Raw genomic sequence first — 18545 nt, 5'->3', positions numbered from 1 at the left:
ATAAAAGAACCATTTTGTTCCGATTGCCTCGAAATTCATCTTTTTGGGTTTTGATTTGGTATAACATTTTTTACATTTTGGAGACATCTTTTGATACAAAACCTAAAAAAAAAAGTGGTGGTGGACTGTGGAGGTCGGAAAGACAATAAAGTGGTCGCGATGGATATGGAGAATAAATTATCTGTAAATTAAGTTTTTTTGTTTAGTTTTGGGTGACTTTATGTTGTATTAGGCGGTAGGCGAGGCGTTAGAAAACATTAGAAATCAACATAAATGTACATCTTGGGCGCTTATTTATTCTAGGCATCCTTTGGGAGACTTGTGCGCCTAAAGCGCCTAAGCGAGCGCCTTTTACAACATAGGTTCGGTGTAAATAAAAAGTAAAGAGACCATACTTAGGCTATACGAGAATTTACATGGGTGACACATAAAATTACTGGGTATCGGAATTTATTTTAATGGAAAATAGGAAAAGTGGAGATCAAAATAAGAAAAACCCCTAAGAATGCTAAAAATTTATAATTTAAAATGTCATGTTATAGTTGTCGTATTCAACATTTGTAAAATTTAGCCGGGGAAAATTATAATGGCGCCTGCAATTGAGTGGAGTTTAAACATCCGCCCTTAAATAAGTTTGGCTTGGCGCGGGATTTTGAAACCCAGCCTGACTTCTCATTAACTTAAAAATGATAGGCCTAAGGGCAATTCTTATGGCAATCAACAAATATGTTTTTTTGTTGAGCCACGTGGATGAACAAACTGCGTTTTCCACTATGGAAAATTAGAGCAAAATAAACATATTTGGTTTCCAGGGCCCCACTAATATATCTTTTTGATATAAAATGTTTTGTAGGATAAAGGTAAAATATAAATATAATATTTAGGTGAGATAAAATAGGATGAAGCGAGATAAAATAGGATAAAAAAGTAGTAAAGAAATCGGGAGTTGTACTTGGCGTGAGTGGAAGAGTCGCGAGCGTGTGAGGAAGAGCCGTGGGCGTGTAAGGATGGTCCGCGCACTTCTGGCTCAAATGCCATCAGTTGTGCCACGATCGCCCGGCCTTCCATTGAGCAAGCGCTTGTTCTACCATCTCACTCAACAAATTTGTTGGGTTGGTCATCCGTTTTTCATGCTTGTTGAGTCCATAGTGGGATCAAAATGAATAGTATGATCAATGCTAAAAGGGAAAATATGTTTTAACCAAAACAAATTTGCACCACTGCGCAGATTTGCAGCAGTGAGATCTTTGAAAGACCCAGCCAAGGATTTTCGAAAGATCCAGGTTTTTTAATATCTTGTAAGGAGAAGTAACAGTGACAATGGTAACAAAATAGCCATAAAGGGCCTACCCCTCTCAAAATCTTAGAGGTGGAGGACATTGGGTGCCTTATTGGTCTGCCTATATAAGAGGGTCGATATAGTTTAGCTTTCAACATCTATTTATCTATAAACATCCTGTCTCTAGCTTCCAACATCAAAGCAACTGCTACACCCCAACACCACAATGACAACCGCCAGCTCTTATTCTGATGACGAGCCTCAGTGGTTAATCCAGATTCGTGAGGCTCTAAGCGAAGAGAATGAAGATGACAACAATAGCGAAATGCCCGTCCGCATCTATAATGTCCCTAGCGTACTAGTGTCTTTCAAACCAGAGTCATATACTCCTCAGCATGTTTCAATAGGTCCTTACCATTACAAGAGTCCCGAGTGTTACCAGATGTCAAGACACAAAGTTGCTGCTGCCAGGAGGATCCAAAAACACCTCAATATTAACATTCTTAATAACAACAGCACCTCATCGCACCTCAAATTTAAACATCTTGTTCAATACTCTTTGATCAAGCTGGACAGGAAAATTCGTTCTTGCTATAAGGGGTATATTGACCTCAAACCTGAGGTTCTGGCTTGGATCATGGCAGTCGATGCTTCCTTCTTAGTAGAATTCCTTCAAATATGTGCTATTAGAGAAGGTATCTATGACAATCCACGATCGTCAATATCCACGGTTATTAAATCATTTACCTGGTCATCATCATATTTGTTCCTCAAGGACCACTCTTCAGAGGGATTAGGAAGAAACTCGGCTCATAATGTAATCTTAAGGGATATTATGATGCTGGAGAACCAAATCCCGTTATTTCTACTGAGGAAGATTTTAAAGAAACAATTTTCATCCAAAGAAACTGCTGATCAAGTACTCCGGTCAATGTTGATAGGCTTATTTAAAGAGACTTCCCCGATTAGGATATCTGGATCTGAAGAGTGTTTCTCAAACATCAACCGAGTCGAGGATTACGCGCACTTGCTGGATTTTCTGTATCAAATGATTGTCCCTCAATCCATTGATATCAAAATACAGAATAAAGGAGATCAAGTTCAAACTCCAGTCCCAGACAATCATGATGATGATGATTTCACAGGAATAAATATACTAGAAGATGATAATGATGCAGAAGCTAACTCCGACGACGACAAGAAGAAGAAGAAGAAGAAGAAGGAGGAGGAGGAGGAATCATTTGGTAATAAGAGTGATGTTAAGGAACTCGGTAACAAGGTATGGCGATTACTATCTAAATTAAACGCAGTACCATTAATAGATATGGTTCAGAGAGCCATAGCATCAAAACCTGTTATGCTAGTTGCTCAATTACCATGGAAGACTATAAGTCGTGTACCAGGCTTTGGGCTACTAGCAGAACCCATAAAAGATTTGATCTTTTCTGATGAACGACACAAAGAAAAGATAAAACCTGATGAGATGGTTGATAAACCCCCAACTAAAAAGGAAATCAACATCCCATCAGTTTCCCAACTCATATCTGCTGGCGTCCAATTCGTACCCACAAATGGCAATATTCAAAGTGTGCGTTTTGACGAGAAAACAGCGACAATTTACCTGCCTATGTTGCACTTGGATGTTAATTCAGAGGTGGTATTAAGAAACTTAGTTGCATACGAGTCCTCGAATGCATCCGGACCATTATATTTTGTACGTTATACTGAGTTGATGAGTGGGATTATAGACACAGGAGAGGATGCAATGTTGCTTGGAGAAAGTGGTATAGTTGACAACCATTTTAAGACTGACGAAGAGGTAGCAAAGCTGTTGAACGGGATGTGCAGATCAATTAGATTGACTAAAGTACCCTTCTTAGATAAGATGATAGGAGATGTGAACAAGTATTACAGTCGCAGGTGGAAGGTAAAAGCCAAGAAAATGATCAAGACTTACATACATGGCTCATGGCAACTTCTCACATTTCTAGCAGCTTTCTTGCTTTTGTTGATGACCGCTTTTCAGGCGTTTTGTTCGGTCTATAGTTGCTCTCGTTTACAACGTATTCCAGTTGTTGATCAGCTAGCTGGTCCGACTGAATAGCCATATGTTACCGATACATAAGGTGTAAGTCTGTTAACAGGCTCTTTGCATTATTTTCTTTGTATTTGTTTTTCATCCGTGAGCAAGTTGTGGTGTGTACAAGTCTTGCTCTTGTATTTTTTTTTCTTCTCTTTTCTTCTCTCTTTTACGGGGAAATTATTTTAGAAGTCATGTAAGCACTATTTAGATCGAAGCATGTCTGCAGCGAGTCATGTGATGTGTCTTGTTTTACCAAAGAAGGCTGGCTCAACTTGGTCGGCTTGTCCAACTAGCCTGGCTCCTTCCATGATCGATCAGTCAAGTTCCATGGTGATTTACCTGTTGCCCTTCAATCTTTCCATCCAATCAGGTCGCTCATTGCCTGCCTGCTCCGCTCCCAGTTACGGACCAAAAAAACTGGTCGAACTGTTTTAAACCTTATTAAGTTAAATAGTACCGTCCAAGCCAGTCGCAGAATGGTCCCGACCACTCAACTTGGCCTGCCAATCTAACTAATCTAGCACCTATCGTGCTCGACCTTTTCAGTTGACCAATAGCATCCAACGTTAGATTTTCTACATCCAATGGCTCTCATTGTTGCTTATGTGGCAATTTGGTTGAGTTTATTTTTTTTGTTTGGCTTGAAACTTCAAATTTTTAAGGAAAAATGTTTGAACGGAAACTATTTTTCTCTCTGCAACTGCAAGCACCCCTAATTTTTAAGAAAACCCAAGTCCTAACTCATTAACAGTTAGATTTACTTTTCTATACAATCATTAGTATTAGAATCATTTCTCACGTTAACTTATCAATTCAAAATTCAACTTGCGATGTATCTGTTGGTTACAACTTTACAAGTGGGAAATCAGTCAAAATTTTCTGGACCCATCCTTCTTCTACATTGCTGATGCTGTACCCAACAGAGTGCAAAATCAATATTTCACTGGTTTTAAACACCTCCCTGCAGTTGCAACAGAAGATGCTCAAAGCTTTGCCAAGAAGGAAAGACTGTTGTCATACATTGACTTACTATATAAATCTGCAGTCCTATTGATATTGGTTTGGTTCTACATATAGCCTATGCTGTCTACCTCCCACACTGGTTCAATTCTTTGTTATTCATCTCCAATTTTCTCAGCAACTCATTGCATCTTTTCCACCCAAACTTTCTACTTTTAGCTAAGCTACAGAACTTTACAGTTGTCCTGTAAAATCCACAATTCCACTATTTTCCTGTATCAGAAGAATTGATCACCTGTACAAAAAGATGCATCAAAGATAAAAGAATCTGAAAAGTTTAGATCTTGATCAGGTACTAAAATTGTCCTACAAGATGGGTTCATTTATCTTCGCCACCAACCTATCTTCCTGATTCTAGTTCACATTTTTTGTATCATGTGAGTGAGGTTCACAGGGTTCGGTATTACGAGCAAAGACAACACTTGCATCGAGACTTCCATATGATCAACATAACCATAACTACATGAGTCTCCAAGGTTCTCCGGTGCAGGGAATAAAGCAAAACAAGCAAAAGCTAGTACGGTAAAATTCACTTCAACAGTCCTAACTGATTCATATTTCTAGATGCCCGGGCAAAAAAGTGCCACACTAACCGTAGTAAATCAAAGATGCACCATATTTCTAGATGCCCAGGCAAAAAGGTGCCGCACTGAGACACCTCGACAATGCCCCTGGCAAACATAGCATGGAGACGATATTCTAAACATTTTATTATTAACGCCGCGACCTATTGAGGTTACAAGTCCATTTTCAATTCTAAAGGAAATTAAATATGAATCTTAAAGTAGAAAAATAAACAGCAAACAATGAAGATATAAAAAATGTATGATTACGACTGCAAGTCTAGTTTTAACTAAAGTTGAACGAACGCGCCTAGCTCGAAATGATCAGCCAATCTTATGAAACTACTAGCTGCTGACAAAACAGTTTGAGCCACGATAAGAAAAGCTTTAATTTGACTGCTTCCTTTATGAGTCACGAGGTAAACACAGCCAACATATAATTGTTTAACGACAGAGGACCTTACTCGAATTGATAAAAGAAAAAATATGTGATGCTTGGATTTGCAAATTCATTCCAATTTGAAAATTCGAAACACTAATACAAAATACTTAAAGAAAGCAGACCTAACTAACATTCAGTCGCATGAGAAAATAACAAATACCAAAAAAGCAAAATGCAAAGAAATTACTGTGTCTGGAATTTACCTAAAATGCCGTATAACTTATACAACCCCCATGTGCCTGATCTGGCAATGAACCATTTTCCGCTTCCATTTCTTTAGCGCAAAAACATAAGAAAGATCGACACCATCCCTTTCTACCATGTCTTCCCCACCCTCTTATGTACCCCCTTACTTTCTTGGTTTATAAATCTAGATTCCCATCAGTCGTCAGTATCTGTTTTTTTTTTTCTCTTTGTTTTTGCTTTCTTTCTTGTTTTATTAACATAAGTACCGGAGTTTAGTGGTACTAAGGTCTCAATATAGGTATCCACATCATACTCGTCTGGGTCACCATGTATCTTCAGAGCTCTGACTCTTTCAAGCTGAGGGTCATATGAAATAAATCCAATGCCCTCTTCTTCCTTCCTTGGTCCGCCTTCAATAAGAATCTCACCATTTTGCAAAGTTTGAATTGGCCTTCCATAGTACATGTCTGTCATATGTGCACTAATATTTAAATGCTTACTCCACTTGTTATCCGTCATCGTCCACACGTCGACGTGATCATTTTGATGCGTACATATAGTAGAATTCTCCATGTGATTCTTTATAAATAGACAAAGTTTCCCTTCCCAAACGCCCAAATCTAAAAAGGAAGGGGCCTCGGCCTCATCTAAACTGTTGTAAGGTAATGGCACATCACGGAACATCTCATCAGAAATATCAAAACAAACAAGAACTTCAGACAAAATTCCAGTAGCAATCCAGTAAAGAACACCATTAAGTAGAAACCCCTTATTTATACCAAGAGGAAAATGATAAGGAATGATACCAAGTTCCTTCCATGAATTTGAAGCTAATGAGTAAACACTAGCTTCCGAAACTTCTTCATTAGGATCAGAACTCTCAATTCTTATTACCTTATAATCATCATTCTTGCAATCAAAACCAAACCCATGTGCGTCTGAGTCGCCTGAATCTGCAGTATTCGCTGGTAGCCGGGTTCCAAATGCAAAAATTTCAGAAGATTTTACTGCTATGACTATGAGAACCAAACCATTAGAAGAACCTAGAATTGTAGGCATACATTTTCTGGACTTTAATGGATAATCAATCTCAAGAGCATGACTTACAAATGGTGATGATGTTGTTGATAGAACACAATTGTAACTGGAGTTGGTAACCAAGATGTTGAATCGGTTTATGAGATTAGCATGGTTGAGATGATTTTTAATAAAATTAGGGTTTCGAAATAGATGATACCAATTTCTGGAGATACACCTGAATCTTGAAATCGATTTGACAGGTAACCTTGTGAGTATGTTCTCCTCTATGATATCTTGAACACAATTGTAACGCTCGACATTCTTCTTCGTTTTCTCCTTCTCCTATCTGAGTGAGAGTAACTGACTGAGATGGCTAAAATCTAGGTCATTTATGAATTAGCTAATTTTTGGGTTGCCCAAAATAACCCTGGACATTTTTGCAGTGCATCCGGCTTGGACCGCCTGGTATGCCGGTTCCAAAGACGCGCGCCCTCACCTCCAACTTGAGAGTTCTGGTAAAGGATTTCTGGCGTATTTGGTTTGTCCATGGAATTTGAACTAGAAAATAAACACAGGAGCGCGTGGTCTTGGTTCATAGCTCGAATTGTGAATCTAAAACAGTTTTATCAAAGTCAAAATTGAAAAGTGGCAACTTGGGGTTCTTTAGTGTGGTGTTTCTGAGGTTGGACGAGTTGCGCAGTACCGCCCAAAGTGATAGGTGCGCAATGCCGCCCAAAATGAACAGACCAACCTCAACATGGCATATTATGAGTCACTTATTGTTAACCGGCTGGAGTTGGGTAAAACCAAGAATACATACAGCTTGAATAGCCACGTCTTGTAGTATATTACCTTAAAAGCGAAGTTCATTGCCTTGATTCACACAATCAAATTTCAAAAGGAGAACACTGTGAACTCTGAAGTACAATATCTGACATACCGGATTCATGTTTACAACCTTTCACCAAGAACCAAGTAAACATTTGTGAACTCTGAAGTACAATATCTATATCATCAAAATAATACAGAAAAGATGTAACTACTGAACCTGCATGTACCTTGGTTTATTGCCTGAAATCTGAATCGCCTCCATTGATGCAATTCTCTTTGCAACATCTCCATGGTAAGATATGGTCTCCCCATCTATCGGATGAAATGACATACTCAATGAAAAGATCTGGTCTCCACTTGGTTTGGAACTTTGGAACCATTGTAAATAGCTTGCACGACGATATTTTGCACAATCACATCAGAAGCATACTGCGCTGCTGTAACCTTCCTCCAATTCCATTCCCACTCAGTTCATTTATCTAAACGTTAAATATAAAATGGAAGATAAGATCACCTAGAATTTGTATTCAAGCTCAAAGAGGGTAAATTTGCATCATTTCTAAAAAGAATAAGGAAAAAATGTAAGATTGCATTTACATTTAATAAACATGTAATAAATTTCCAAAATTATCACATTCTTATACTTCTGTTGGTTATAATGATTTGTGTTCTTTCTTCATCAATTCTAATCTAATACTAAACAACGACGAGGAAGGTGGATTTGACAGAGGCGAGGTTTGAAAACTCAATACAACCTACTATATAAGTTAGTCTAAAATTGGCAAATTCCCAATACTACATTTCGCATCAATGGAAGGTGCTGCTAACTATGGGTATGAAAATAGTGGGTTGAGTGATCGTTTCCAACTTGAGTTCATCTTTCCTACAGTTGCGGAATCATAGTAGGTGAGAGAGAGAGAGAGAGTTCGTACCAAGTTTCCAACCAGAGATGGCGTAGTTCTTGTCGACTAAGAGCGGCAGAATTTATGAATCCCAAGGCCCTGCTGCAGAATGATCGCGTGTAACAGTCCTTTCCATTGAGTGCGTTCAACCCAAAAATAATCGACACCCTGAATAGATACAACAAAAGAAATAAGAATGAAAGAACAGTTAATCCATTGACACAATGCAAAATAAAAATGAAAGAATGAAGTAAATAAAGAAGTAAGGAAGAAAAAAAGTTCTACCCAGCCTTTTCGAAGAAAATGTTCAGCTCATCCCATCTAGGCATAGGCAAGCACCCTTCAGCATATCCAAATCGTATCGAATTAGAGGTGTTTTTAGCAAATTGGTTACAGAGTGGTCGAGGGAATCCAACATCATATAAGACCTTATTATCCTCCAAGCTTTAATGGTGAAAAGGCTGCAAGAATTTAAGGCCTATATATAATAAGTTCATGGATATGCTTGTCAGTGGTGAAAAGGCTGCAAAAATTTGGAAGGAATATCACTATAACTGCCTGAAAAAAGTTGTTACCTTTGACAGCAATTAACAGAATTGGGTTGTCAAGGTCCTGCAAAAAGCATAGGTTGAACAAAAGTTAATTGAGAATACAAAGAAAAGCAGTTAATATATACCAAACACTTTATGCATTGTGAAAACCCGTATCAGAAACTCATCAGATAACAATATACTTTGTGTTTGAAAACCAAAATTTGAATCTCAAACAACATAACCAGTAATTACTAGAACGGACATTATGCAAAAAACAAAGGAACATATATAAAGAAAAAAAATCAGAAAACAGATTGATTATTAAAGAAGTAGCTAATACATTAAGGACCAGATTAACAAAGAGAAGCAAGACCCCAACTACAAGTTTCTTAGTCAAAGTCAAGACTGAAAAGGGGCAACAACTTGCTATCTCCGGTATTTCCCCCTTCATATGGACCATGTCATACTGAAGATTGGGGTTCTCGAGTGTAGGGTTTCTGGCGTTAGAAGAGTTACACAGTACTAGTGATACTGCACAATACTACCCCAAAGTGAACAGACCAATCTCACAGGATTGCACATCATAATAACACAGAAAAGATGAAACTGCTGAACCGGCACATACCTTGGTTCTTTTCAAGTTACCCACTGTGAACAGACCAAACTCAACAGTCAACATGGCACATGATGAGTCACATATGCTAGCTGGATGGAGCTAAAGAGTAAAAGTCGATCAACTTTGTGATTTCAACCCTAAATACATACAGCTGAATAGGAAATGGCTGCTTCGTGTAGCGTACCACCTTAAAAATGGACAAAATCGAGTTTGGCTTGTCATATACTTGTGGGTATTATTAGTTCATCCACGTTAAGGTCGAGGTTGCCTTTAACACAATGAAATTTCAAAAGACGAAATTATGAGAAGTACAATATCTAACAAGCTGAGTTTGAGAGTGTTACATAGTAAAGAACAATTCAGCTTATAAGGGCACCGCATGTCGACCTTGATCCTCGTGATCATTACTGGCACTAGATTTAAACAATATGAATGAAAGAACTCAACTACAATAAAAAGAATAGCAAATAGCTCTAGGAGGAACAACTGCTACTAGCAAAGCGCCTTGGCGACTCCCAAACAACATAACATAACATGAGAGACGGTGATTCTCTATCGTGTTACCGAAAGACAAAAATCATCAACAAACCTTAAGTTGCAAAGTTCTCTTATCTATGTTTCAGTTTGATAATTATGCAGAACTAGCGTTCATGATTACAATTACTCAAGTTCAGGCCTTTTTCCTAAGTAAAATTTTAGCTCTAGGTATTACATGAACATACCAGATTCAAGTTTACAACTATTACCCCAAAAACCATATAAAATCTCTTGCAGGATCGCATATCAATAAGATGCAAAAATTACTAAACATGCACATAACTAATATCTTGTCTTGCATGAAATATCAATTCTGCTCTTGCTCTACCTATGAGACAACTTAGTACCATAATAACTGACCCAAAAAATCCTATCCCTAAATATGCAGCAGTATAAGCAAACCAGGTGATATTGAAATACCAGAAATAATTTATGAAACTGGCAGGAACCACAAGTTCCAAAGTATAGTAAGCATTGATGCCCCCATCGAAAAAAGAGGAGTTTCTTAACGGGTATGCTAAGACTTATCCCAAAATCATAATTTCTACCAAGCCAACTCAGATTCTCGCCGCGGATTCACTTTCACTCCTCAAACTCGTTATCTTGGGAATTTGGTATCCCTAGCTAACCTGCTAGCACTATATGAAAGCCTCAAATACTAGACAGACTTATACTACACTTAGGATGTACACTTTTGCTACACATACTGTTAAGTTTCGACAGTCAACTGGTATGTTTGTCTCAGTACAGCCTGTGAACTCATGGTTATCGAACAAAATAATTTAGCTCTAGGTATTACTTTGAACATGCCAGATTCAAGTTCAACTTTTTCACTAAAAACCATGTAAATCTCCTACAGATAGCATATTTGTGTATATTCATTCACTGTCATATAAAAGTTCCAAACACTAATACAAAATAACTTAAAAAGAAAGCAGACCTGAGTGAAGTTGATAAAGAAAAAGTGAAAAACATATATGAATCTATGATGCTTGGTTTCTTCTTTCATGTGCATACAAAAATTTCAAATACTAAAAAAGCAAAGTGCACAAAAATTACTCTGTTAGGCGTTTGATCTCCAGTCTTAGTTGGAGACTTGGAGTTTATTTTCCTGTATCACAATTCATCACCTATACAAAAAGATGCATCAAAGATGAAAGAATCTGAAAAGTTTAGATCCTGATCAGGTACTAAAATTGTCCTATAGGATGGGTTCATTTATCTTTGCCACTATCCTATCCTCCTGATCTTAGTTGCCAACTTTTTGTATAATGTGAGTGAGGTTCACAGGGTTCGGTATTATGAGCAAACAACACTTGCATCTACACTTCCATATGATCAACATAATAACTACATGAGACTTCAAGGTTCTCCGGTGCAGGGCATAAAGCAAAACAAGCAAAAGCTAGTACAGTGAAATTCACTTCAACAGTCTAACTGATTCATATTTCTAGATGCCCAGGCAAAAAAGTGCCACACTATAACCGAAGTAAATCAAAGATGCACCATATATCTAGATCCCAGGCAAAAAGTGCCACACTGAGACACCGCCCCTGGCAAACATAGCATGGAGATGATATTCAAAACATTTTATTACTAATGCCGCGACCTATTGAGCTTACAAGTCCATTTTCAATTCTGAAGGAAATTGATTATGAATTTTAAAGTAGATGACTAAACAGTAAATAATGAGGATATAAAAAATGTATTATTACCACTGCAAGTCTAGTTTTAACTAAAGTTGACGAACGCGCCTGCTCGAAATGATCAGACCACCTTATGAAACTACTAGCTGGTGATAAAACAGTTTAAGCCACGATAAGCAAAGCTTTAATTTGACTGCTTCATTTATGAGTCACGAAGTAAACACAGCCAACATATAATTGCTTAATGAAAGAGGACCTGACTCGAATTGATAAAAGAAAATATATGTGATGCTTGGTTTGTGTGTTCACTCATATATGAAAGTTCCAAACACCAACAAATAATTGCTTAATGAGAGAGGACCTTACTCGAGTTGCAAAGAAAATATCTGATGCTTGGATTTCCACATTCATTCCAATCTGAAAATTTGATATTCTAATCAAAATACTTAAAGAAAGCAGACCTAACTAACATTCAGTCGCATAAGAAAATAACAAATACTAAAAATGAAAAGAGCACAGATATTACTTTGTTTGGAGTTTACCCAAATGCCGTTATAACTTATATAGCCGTCATGCGCCAGATATCTTCATTCTTGGATACTCCACTGCTACATAAAACAAATCATCTCTCGCAATGAACCATTTTCCCCTTCATTTCTTTAGCGCAAAAACATAAGAAAGACTGACACGATTCCTTTCTACCATATCTTCTTCCCTCTTGTCTACGCCCTTACTTTGTTGGTTCATAAATCTAGATCTCCATCAGTCGTCAGTATCTGTTTCTTTTCTTTCTTGTTTTACTTCTTTGCTTTTTTGTTTTCTTTCTTGTTTTATTAACATAGGTACCAGAGTTTAGTGGTACTAAGGTCTCAATATAAGTATCCACTTCAGATTCGGCTGGATCACCATGTATCATCAGAGCTCTGACTCTTTCAAGCTTGGGGTCATATGAAATCAATGAAATGCCCTCTTCTTTGTCCCTTGGTCCGCCATCAATAAGGATCTCACCATTTTGCAAAGTTTGAATTGGCCTTCCATAGTACATGTCTGTCATATGTGCAGTAATCTTTAAATGCTTAATCCACTTGTTATCCATCATCGTCCACACATCGATGTGATCATTTTGATGCGTACACGTCCACTTGTTATCCATGTGATTATTTTAAAATAGACAAAGTTTCCCTTCCCAAACGTCCAAATCTAATATGGAAGGGTCCTGGACCCATCTGAACCGTTGTAAGGTAATGGCACCTCATCAGAAATATCAAAACAAAGAAGAACACTAGATACAACCCAATGAAGAACACCATTAAGTAGAAACCCCTTATTTGTACCATTAGGGAAATAATAAGAAATGGAAACAAGTTCCTTCCATGAATTTGAAGCTAATGAGTAAATACTAGCATCCAAAAATTCTTCATCAGGATCAGAACAGCCAATTCTCAACACCTTATAATCATCATTCTTGCAATCAAAACCAAACCCATAAGGACAGAGTATGAGTCGTCTGGATGTTCTGGCACTCGTTTATATTCTCGGATAGCCGGGTTCCAAATGCAAAGATTTTCATAAGATGTCATTATGACCATGAGAACCAAACCATTAGAAGAACCTAGAGTTCGAGGCCAAGATTCCCTGGACATGAATGGATATTCAATCTCAGGAGCATGACTTACAAATGGTGATGATGTTGTTGATTGAACACTACAGTCTGGTAACCAAGATGTTGAATCGGTTCATGAGAAGAGAATGGTTGAGATGATTTTTGATAAATTTGGGTTTCGAAATAGATGATACCAATTTTTGGAGACACACCTGAATCTTGAAATTGATTTGACAGGTAACCTTGTGAGTATGTTCTCCTCTATGATATCCTCCGGCAAGACGGTCGACATTCTTCTCCCTCTTCTGCTGCTTCCTGGCTGAGAGTGAGACTGAGAAACTGTTCTTTTTATAATTTCATTTGGTTTATTAATTTTCTAGGTCATTCCTGTTTTTTTTTTGGATTGCCCAAAATAACCCTACAATTTGAGAGAGCAAGCATCCGGCTTGGACCGCTTGGAATGCCGGACGAGCCCCTCACCTTGTGGTGCGGTTTGTCCAAGGAATTTTGATTATCTCAACAACGAATGTACCTAAACTAGCAAATAGACCCACGCGCGAGATCTTGGTTCACAGCGATTCTCGAAACTTTGGGTTCTGATAACTTTAAAATGACCAAACTCAATTGAGCATATGAGCATCTTTCGGCCATTTAGAATTTTCATCTAAAATAGTTTTATCGAGGTCAAAATTGAAAAATGGCAACAATTTGCTATTTTCCGGTACTTCTGAGGTTGGATGAGTTGCGCAATACTACCCAAAGTGAACGTCAAGTTACCCATGTCAACTGGCTGGAGTTGGCCGAAATAGCCATGTCCTGTAGCACAGAACCTTAAAAATGAAGTTCATTGACTTGATTCATTCATAATCAAATTTCAAAAGGAGAACACTGTGAACACTGAACTACAATTTCCAATGAGCCAGATTCATGTTTACAACCTTTTCACCAAAACCAAGTAAAATCTCTTATAGGAGGATTGCTTATCAAAATAATACAGAAAAGATGCAACTACTGAACCTGCACATACCATACCATGGTTCTTTTCTTGCCTGAAACCTGAATTGCCTCTATTAATGCGAGTCATGCGACCAACGTTCGTGCAAGACCCACGCTCTGACAGTTGTTGATGCGCAAAAGGGAATTCCTAAACCGCATTGAGAAGTACCCAGTCCTGCGGGATGTCCTCGCATTAGTGTGAGTTTGTTGCCCACGTAAGGGCGATCCTTCTTGATGACACATGCCAGATCATGAATTAGTAACTGCATCCAATCTCCAAAAAAGTCCAACGGTTTAACTTTGAAACCACTGGTAATATCTTGCAAAGAGAATTTAGGGCAATAACATCAGAAGCATACTGCGTCGCTGTAACCTTAGCTCCAATTCCAGTTTGTAACCTAAACGTTAAATATAATAATGAAGACTGGATCAGTTGAATCTGTACTCAAGCTCAAAGAGGGTAAACTTGCTTCAGTTCTAAATAGAGCAAGGAAAACATGTAAGAATGCATTTATGTTCAGATGTTATAAATTTCTGTAATTATCAAATTCTTATACTACTGTAGGTTATAAGAAACTGTGTTGTTTCTTTGTCAATTCTAATCTAATACTGATCTTTTGTTAATGACCTGAAAAATGGATTTCACAGAGGCATCAAGGTTTGAAATCTCAATTCAACCACCTATATTAGTTGGAAGGGGATGCCAACTACTGGTATGAAAACAGTGCGTTGCCAGAAAATAATCGACACCCTGAACAGATATAACAAAAGAAATAAGAACAAGAAATTTATTGACACAGTGAACAATTCAACCTTGCAAAATAAAAATGAAAGAGCAAGTTAAATAAAGAAGAATGAAAAAAAGAAGAAAATAATAAATCTAGGCATGGGTAAGCACCCAGTATATCCAAATAGTATAGAATCAGTGGTGCTTTTAACAAATTGGTTACAGGGAGGTCGAGGGAATCCAACATCATATAAGTCGTTATCTTGTCAAGTACCTCCCAGTCTAAGCTTTAATGGGGAAAAGGATGCAAGAATTTATAAGGTCTATATATAAAAAGTTCATCGATATGCTTTTCAGTGGTGAAAAGGCTGCAAAGATCTCAAGGAATATCAATATAACTGCCAGAAAAAGTTGTTACCTTTGACAGCATTTAACAAAATTGGGTTGTCAAGGCCGTTCTGCAAAAAGCACAGGTTGAACAAAAGTTATTTGGAATACAGAGAAAACGAGTTGATATGTCAAACAGTTTATGCAATGTGAAATCCGTATCAGAAATTCATCATTTAGTAATAATTCTTTGTGTTTTGTTAACCAAAATTTGAATCTCAAACAACATAACCAGTGATTAACAGAATGAACATTCTTCGGAAAAAAAAAACACTTACATAAAGAAGAAAAATCAAAAAACAGAATGAACATTAAAGAAGTAGATAAGACCCTAACTACAGGTGATATTGAAATACCAGAAAAAATTTATGAAACTGGCAGGAACCACAAGTTCGAAAATATAGTTAGCATTGATGCCCCCATAGAAAAAAGAGGAGTTTCTTAACGGGTATTCTAAGACATATTCCAAATATCATAATTTCCACCAAGCCAACTCAGATTCACAGGTGCTTTCTCGCCGCGGATTCGCTTTTCACTCCCCAGATTTGCTATCTTGGAATTCGGTAATCCCTAGCTAACCAGCCTACTTCAGTACTGGTTGCTAGTGTGATATATAACCTTACTACTACTAGCTGTGCTATGACAAGTTATTAATCTCACTAGAAATATCTGGAGTCCTATGAATACTACTTTTGTTCTATCAAATAACCTGCCTATGCTGCCTCCCTCCCATACTGGTTCACTTCTTTTGTTATTTATCTCCTAAAAAGAACATACTGAGTAGTCTCTAATCTGCTTCAGCAACCCATGAAAACTGCCTCATTTCCAACCGAACTTTCTGCATCAGCTAAGCTGTTGCATTTTATACTGGTCCTAAAATATTCCACATTAACCATTAATTCCTTGTTCCCGAATATATTGTACGTACAATTAGATGCATCAAAATTAAGGAATTGAAAAGGTTTAGATCTCGATTCGACAATTGGTCTCTACTCCTTGTCTCATTACTTCAGCAACATCATTTTCTGATGCAATACAAGTTGGATCTAGGAGTAGTTCGAAAATACACTGGGGTGTGAACAGTCCAGACCTGACAATGTGCAGTGATTAATGCATGTGCAAAGAATAATGTGCTCCGCCAATGTGCGTGCATATGTGTGCATGCTGTATTGGTTAAGGAGACAGGTTAGCTATGCGTACCCGTATGCATACTGGCGGAAGTTCACGTCCGTGAAATTCTGCTGGGTTTGAAGTTTACGAACTCAAAAACCAGTCACCTTAGGTACGTGTACCCGTACGCGTACAGGCGGAACTTTTTCACCCGAAAAAGTCTGCTGAGTTTGGAAACTAAAACCAACTCAAAATCTGGTAGCTAAGGTACACATACCCAAGCTGGTTATTTCTCAGATCGGTAGTTCATGGACTTAAAACAATAAATTATAAGGAATGCAATCTTTGCAAACCGTGGGTATATTTTTCATGAATTGATTCAAATGAATCAAACCGATTTTGTTTCAATTGTGTCTATGTATAAAGACCTAAGCAATTGAACATCTCTTGAACTAGTTCTTATGAGTCATTTAAACTAGTTATGAGAAAGATGAATACGATTGATATTAAAGCACTCATATGACTAACCATTTGTCAACTATTTGTGAACCAACCAACGTACACGTTTAGGTACGATTACGCAAACCTAAATGAATACATTTCATTTGTGTGTGACAAGCTAAGTTTCGATCTAATGGTTGAAAGATATTATCTTGGATAAATCAGGTTTTTCATCTAACGGTGAATGTTGAATGCTTTGTTACCAAGGTAACTTGGATTGCAAACCCTGATTTGAAAACTATATAAGGAGACGTCTAGCAACTGTGCAAAACTAATCCCCACACCTCCTGTGTGATACTAGTTGGTTTGCTAGAGTCGATTCTCCTTTAATCGTAGGTTTATTCTTGAGACCCTGTCGATTAACGACTGAAAGACTTCATTGGGTTTGTGAAGCCAGACGAAACTACTTCTCTTGTAGTTGAGCGATCTGATCTTGCCATTTTCTATCGTACGAGTTCAATTGGAATAATTGACTTGAGATTATATCTCTGATAGGGCAAGATAAAAAGAAATCACAAACATCTTCGTCTCATCGTTTGTGATTCCGAAATATCTAGTTTCGCCACAATACGATTTAGATTATTGTGAGGTGATTGATAATACTAGGCTGTTCTTCGGGAATATAAGTCTGGTTTATCAATTGGTTCTTGTTCACATTGATTTTTATCAAAAGACAAAACAAAACTGTTAGGTTTATCTGTGGGAGACAGATTTATCTATCTTTGTAGACTTTTCTGTGTGATACAGATTTGTTTATTAAAGTCTTCGACTTTGGGTCGTAGAAACTCTTAGTTGTGGGTGAGATCATCTAAGGGAATCAAGTGTGTGGTATCCTGCTGGGATCAGAGACGGAAGGAGCGCAACTGTACCTTGAATCAATGTGAGATTGATTAGGGTTCAACTACAGTCCATATCGAAGTTAGTTTTTAGTAGGCTAGTGTCTGTAGCGGCTTAATACAGTGTGGTGTTCAATCTGGACTAGGTCCCGGGGCTTTTCTGTATTTGCGGTTTCCTCGTTAACAAAAATTTTGGTGTATGTGATATTTCTATTCCGCATTATATTTTGTTATATAATTGAAATAATACAGGTTGTGCGTTATATTGATCAATTGTGAAATCCCACCTTTGGTTGTTGATTGGAAATTGATTGATCCTTGGATATTGGTCTTTGGTACCATCAAAGTTTATTATCCTTGTATTTGATAAAGACTCGCAGATTTCTATTTGCTTGAGTAAAGATCAAATCAAGAGAAGAGATTTTAACTCCTCGATATACTTTTACCTAGGTTGAGTCTAACTGTCTAGTTGATTCTCTAGAAAGTATATTGGAGTTAGTCCATACAGATTGCTAATCGAAATATTGGGTGTGGTTGTTATACCCCCGCATTTCCAATTGGTATCAGAGCTGGCAAACACGTTTAAAATACCTTACAATTCTGTGTTTGTGGCAATCTGATTCTGTGGACAAAGTCATATCAATTATCTACGCATAGTCTATGGCTTCCCATACTTTTGACTATGTCAAGTGTCTTACTTTTTCCTCAAAGGATGATTCTTTAGCTG

General features: G+C 37.5%; 2 protein-coding genes and 1 long non-coding RNA gene across 6 annotated transcripts; 1 reads left to right on the top strand and 2 right to left on the bottom strand.

Moving 5' to 3' along the window:
- Positions 1-1505: 1505 nt before the first annotated feature.
- LOC113291917 (putative UPF0481 protein At3g02645) lies at positions 1506-3383 on the top strand. The gene has a single exon (XM_026541399.1). It carries the CDS (start codon positions 1506-1508, stop codon positions 3381-3383), a length of 1878 nt encoding a protein of 625 aa, XP_026397184.1.
- Positions 3384-4162: 779 nt separating this feature from the next.
- On the bottom strand, positions 4163-6943 carry LOC113290275 (F-box/kelch-repeat protein At3g06240-like). 2 transcript variants are annotated; one of them, XM_026539880.1, is made up of 2 exons: positions 5591-6943; positions 4163-4617 (listed from the first exon to the last, which is right to left on the bottom strand). In XM_026539880.1, the coding sequence occupies exon 1, from the start codon at positions 6630-6632 to the stop codon at positions 5769-5771; it is 864 nt and encodes a 287-aa protein (XP_026395665.1). In that variant the 5' UTR covers positions 6633-6943; the 3' UTR covers positions 4163-4617; positions 5591-5768. The 2 variants fall into 2 exon arrangements, with proteins under 2 accessions (XP_026395665.1, XP_026395666.1); XM_026539881.1 differs by having other exon boundaries at positions 4163-4323.
- Positions 6944-7471: 528 nt separating this feature from the next.
- LOC113286489 lies at positions 7472-13142 on the bottom strand. Of its 3 annotated transcripts, XR_003329326.1 has the most exons (7): positions 12201-13142; positions 12025-12075; positions 11728-11804; positions 8902-8938; positions 8612-8787; positions 8357-8494; positions 7472-7903 (listed from the first exon to the last, which is right to left on the bottom strand). It is a non-coding gene; the product is annotated as an uncharacterized LOC113286489 (long non-coding RNA). The 3 variants fall into 3 exon arrangements; XR_003329325.1 differs by lacking the exon at positions 11728-11804 and having other exon boundaries at positions 12185-13142; XR_003329324.1 differs by lacking the exon at positions 11728-11804.
- Positions 13143-18545: the final 5403 nt, after the last annotated feature.

This window comes from Papaver somniferum, chromosome 6 (genome assembly GCF_003573695.1).
Source record: "Papaver somniferum cultivar HN1 chromosome 6, ASM357369v1, whole genome shotgun sequence".
NCBI lineage: Eukaryota > Viridiplantae > Streptophyta > Magnoliopsida > Ranunculales > Papaveraceae > Papaver > Papaver somniferum.
Note: the sequence above shows the minus strand (reverse complement) of the source record. Positions and strands in the feature narration are given on the sequence as shown.